This window comes from Pyxicephalus adspersus, chromosome 1 (assembly GCF_032062135.1).
Source record: "Pyxicephalus adspersus chromosome 1, UCB_Pads_2.0, whole genome shotgun sequence".
NCBI lineage: Eukaryota > Metazoa > Chordata > Amphibia > Anura > Pyxicephalidae > Pyxicephalus > Pyxicephalus adspersus.
This window is the reverse complement of record NC_092858.1, coordinates 35,615,163-35,619,363: the sequence shown is the minus strand read 5'-3', so window position 1 is coordinate 35,619,363 and position 4,201 is coordinate 35,615,163. Positions and strand designations below refer to the sequence as shown.

At 37.2% G+C, this 4,201-nt stretch overlaps 1 protein-coding gene across 1 annotated transcript in view; it reads left to right on the top strand.

Annotated features, from left to right (window-relative positions):
- Window positions 1–3,208: 3,208 nt before the first annotated feature.
- The window catches only part of GTSF1 (gametocyte specific factor 1), a gene marked incomplete in the record, with an annotated part of 6,826 nt that continues 5,833 nt past the window's right edge, over window positions 3,209–4,201 (top strand). The window contains 1 exon segment of the mRNA XM_072398318.1: window positions 3,209–3,902. Coding sequence (XP_072254419.1) covers window positions 3,822–3,902 — 81 coding nt within the window.

The window sequence follows — 4,201 nt, the reverse complement described above, 5'->3', positions numbered from 1 at the left end:
CAGCAGAAAAGCTTAAACAATCTGGTTTAGGTCCCTTAGTATAAGGGGGGGGGGGACTTGGAGCAAGCATTATACAGCAGCCCTTTCTTTAATTTTCAATAACCCCCCTGCTGTGCAGCAGGTAAATTGGGTGGCAGAACCAGGTACAAGGCAACCTTTTTTCAATAAGCTTGCTCATTGCTACACTTGCATTCTCATTCACCAATTGTATGCTGGGATGGAGTTTATGCACAGTTGCCAAGTGTTTATGCTGCTATAGGTATTTCCATTGTTCAGTGCCCACCTAACATAGATGGCTGATAAGGTTTCAGTCTTAATAAATCTTTACATTTGGATTTATTGCCCCAGGTACATCTAAACTCTAAAGTAGGGGTTTATGGAGCTGTTTTTACATGTTGGGGATCAAGAAACATCTTTGTTTTTGATTGTCCTTTTATTTTTAGATGTATGTCACTTTAATAAATGTGTTAACATACCTTAGTACAGCCTCCCCCTATGAGTGGCCATACTCATGACGGTTGCCTTAATTAAACATAAGATTTTTCCTTTTTGCTAAGTAAGACTACAATGTTACTAGTGGAATTTAAATTCCAAGCCTAGAAATCATAACTCCTGGATGAGTAATGTTCTGCCTTTCATAATGAGACTATAAAACACCAAGCAAATATAAACAAGTGGGTGGCACAAAAATACTTGTAGATGATTGAGGATCCATTTAAATTCAACACTTACAATGAAAATTGCATAAAAAGCCCTTAATGATCTGGTCTACAGTGTTCACAGAAATGTAACTGTTACTGATAGGCTTGTTGCACTTGATCAGTAGCAGTTTGTCATGACCAGACAGCACCGTAACATACCATGTTGGGTACATCCACTGTAAATGGTCTTTCTAAAAAATATTTATTTAAAAGAACTTTAGTAATATTTGTTATGCTGATATTCAACCTGATTTGTATATGTGAATTTAATGATTGATAAATTGTTTACTGATCTTCTGCCTAAGAGTTGTACTAAATGGCTGCCTCAGACATGATTGTTCCATCTTGCTTTGTGGAATTTAAAGGCTAGAACATTTCAAAACTCCATGATCAGTAATGTTCAGCTTTTTAATGGATAATGTCAAAATGTTTGTTCTTTCCATGTAGCACTTGAAGAGTTAAAGCTTTATGATGAACTGTATGTAGCTGAGAATGTTTCAAACTGGCAAAGCGCTCCTTGTGTAGAGAACTGGGAAGAAGGTAAATATATAACTTGTACATAGGGCCAGTGTCTCCAAATGAAATTGAAATTCTGCAAAAAGTACTTCTATGATTTTAGATCTGTTACAGAAAAACATTGTTGGGGTTTTTATCTACTTTACCAAAACTAAACTACTTATTTTGATGAAGCCCAGTTTGAAGTTTCTTTTCATAACTTGGTGAGTGTAAAGTGTGTGGGTTTTTTTTTTTTTTTTGACTGCAATACAAATGCTGCTTATGAGGCTCTATATCCAAAGGAATGCAAAGCAGATTATACATGGTCTTAGAATGCTAACTTTGGATATCAACTCAATCTCTCATGGCCACTAAATCTGGAGAGCCCCATAAGTAGGGTAGTCTGGGAATTATTTCTCATTACATTATTGATCAGAACTTCTGTAAGCTTATCTGCACTCCTAATTGTCTGTAATTATGTATGTTCTTGATTCTTTTTTTTTTTTTTTTTTAGAATTGGATACCAAAAGTTCTGCCTCAGGAGACACTGGATATTACAGTCCTTACAGTTGTGATGATCTACCCAGTTTTCCAGTCATAGGCTGACTTTCCCTTGCTGTACTGTTTTTTGTTGGTGTAGCAAGCAACTACAAAATGCCCCCCATTCCTTCCTACAAACAGGAACTTCTACAGGTTCTCTGTACCTCCTGAAAATTATGTGAATGTACTTTTGTCATGGTGTCTCTAAATAAATGTAATATTTGGAGGTCTAATGTTAAATATTGAAAATTCAACAATATAGTCATTTTTGTGTGACTTTCATATCCTCTAAACACATTACACTCTTTGGATTTTTAATTGTGGTGCTCTTGACTTCCCTTAGTACTACACCAAAGCCAAGTCAAGGAGGAAATATCCATAATGGAAAACCTAATTGGAAAAAAGATAATCCTTGGGGCACTAAGCAAGGTATGTAAAATGGACAATACAATGGTGTCCTAATCAGCATTGGAAACTGTAAAATGCTCCATAACAGTATTGATTGCTGTAGATGTGTGGTGAAGTAAATCATGGCCAACACAATCTACTGTTGATTAGAAGAACACATTAATTTGAAGTATTTACAACTAATATTTTGACAGCCTGTTGGATTAAAAGTTGGGCATGTTTGTTACAATTTCCATTCATACCAATAAACATCATACAGTTCACTTGTTCAATATTTTAGTATGTTTTAGGTTATTGAGAAGACCATTTTAAAACCCAACATATTTAGAATTGAGAACTGCATTGTTCACAAACGTCTTGCTACTGTGTACATACTACTTTTCTTCACTGCTGTCAATCTAGCAATGAGTCGGTACTTGGTCACTTTTTGTCAAATTGCTTTCACACAGTATTGCATAAAAGCACAACTAATAAAACAGACTGATAATGTGAAGCAGAGTAAATAGCCAAAAATAGTCATTTTGGATATCAATTCAATCTTTAATTGCCAGTTAATCGGGGCAGAGTGCCAGAGCTAGCACAGTTCAGGGAGTTCCACATTACTATGATGATGATTGGGTAACTTCTGCAAGCAAATCTGTACTTCTAATTGGTCATGAATGTGTTATGAATTGGGAACTGAAAGCTCTGCTTTTGTCTTGGGAATGTGGGAACTACAGTCTTTACAGTTGTGGTGGTCAACCCAGGTAAGCACCCATTATTAGTACACTTGAATTGTATGGCTACATTCTGTAACTGGGATCACTTTTAGGCTTGAACCTCTAGGCATGTCCCTTGCATGCTTCCAAAATCCTGTGTAACAAGACACTGCTTCCATTTTTGCCTAATATATGCAGGGAATTAGTATAGTGCCCATGGCTTCCCAAGTCTTGCAGATTCAGATGGGAAGTCTGGTACTAGTGCATATTGTGATGTTTTCTGACTTCAGGTATCAGGACTTCAGTTGTGTGGGTGTGTCCCAACACATGCAGAAATCTTCAGTTCGGTGGTCTGTGGATTTCTCTTGTGATTGCTTTCATTTCTGCTACTTGATCAGATGAGCCCATGGTTATTCCTTTCTCTCTGTGCCTTTTAATAATGGTGGCTCATGAGGCTGCGATTAATTGGGCAAAATAAAACTTTTGTTTTGTAGCTACGTATGTCTTGTATGGGATCACTGACATTGATTATGGAAACCAGTACGTTAGGAGCTCTAAAAGAGACTGGAAACTTTGTGAATTTGGTGGCCAGAAAGGGTGTCTGTCTCTCTCTCAAGTTTCATTGCCGTTCCTGCAGAGATACCTGAGGCACTGATTACATTTGGGATGCTGGTGCTATGGACCTTGCTGTGCTTTGCCTGTGCTTTGTGTAATCGCCAGGTGCATTGGATGGTCAGGTATTGAAACAGGTGAAAAGAGCCAAGTTTCCTAAATCAAGTCCGTGCTTGCTATATAGATCACCCTGCTGCATGCTAAAGTATTAGAAATGGTGCAAACCGGTAATTAAAGTTCGTATTAGGCATGGTGTTTCCTCATGGTGTTATATCTTGGCAAAAAAAAAAGAAAAACATGACCTGCTTGTATTTATTTTTTCATATAATGATTTACATGTTTTTGTTTTTTTTGGACAGGTGGAATCATGGATTACATTGTCTGTCCATTTAATTCAGATCACCAGGTTCGTGGAACAGAGCTGCGAATGCATTTAATGACCTGCCAGGTATGTGTATCTATGGTTTTTATTCATACAAAAATATGTGCAAGTCTTTATTCTTTTTTCATGTTGATGATAATGCGCACATTTCCAGGAACAGTATGGGTCTGATTTATTAATGCTTTCCAAGACTAGAGAAGATAACTTTTATGGGAGAACTTGGGTGATCCAACAAACCTGGAATGGATCTGGTCCAGGATTGAAAACATTTTTTCAAATAATTTTAACAAATCCATCCCAAGTTTGCTGGATCACCATGGGCCACATTAGATCTCCAGCTGTCTTGTGCTGACAGCAGGAAATCA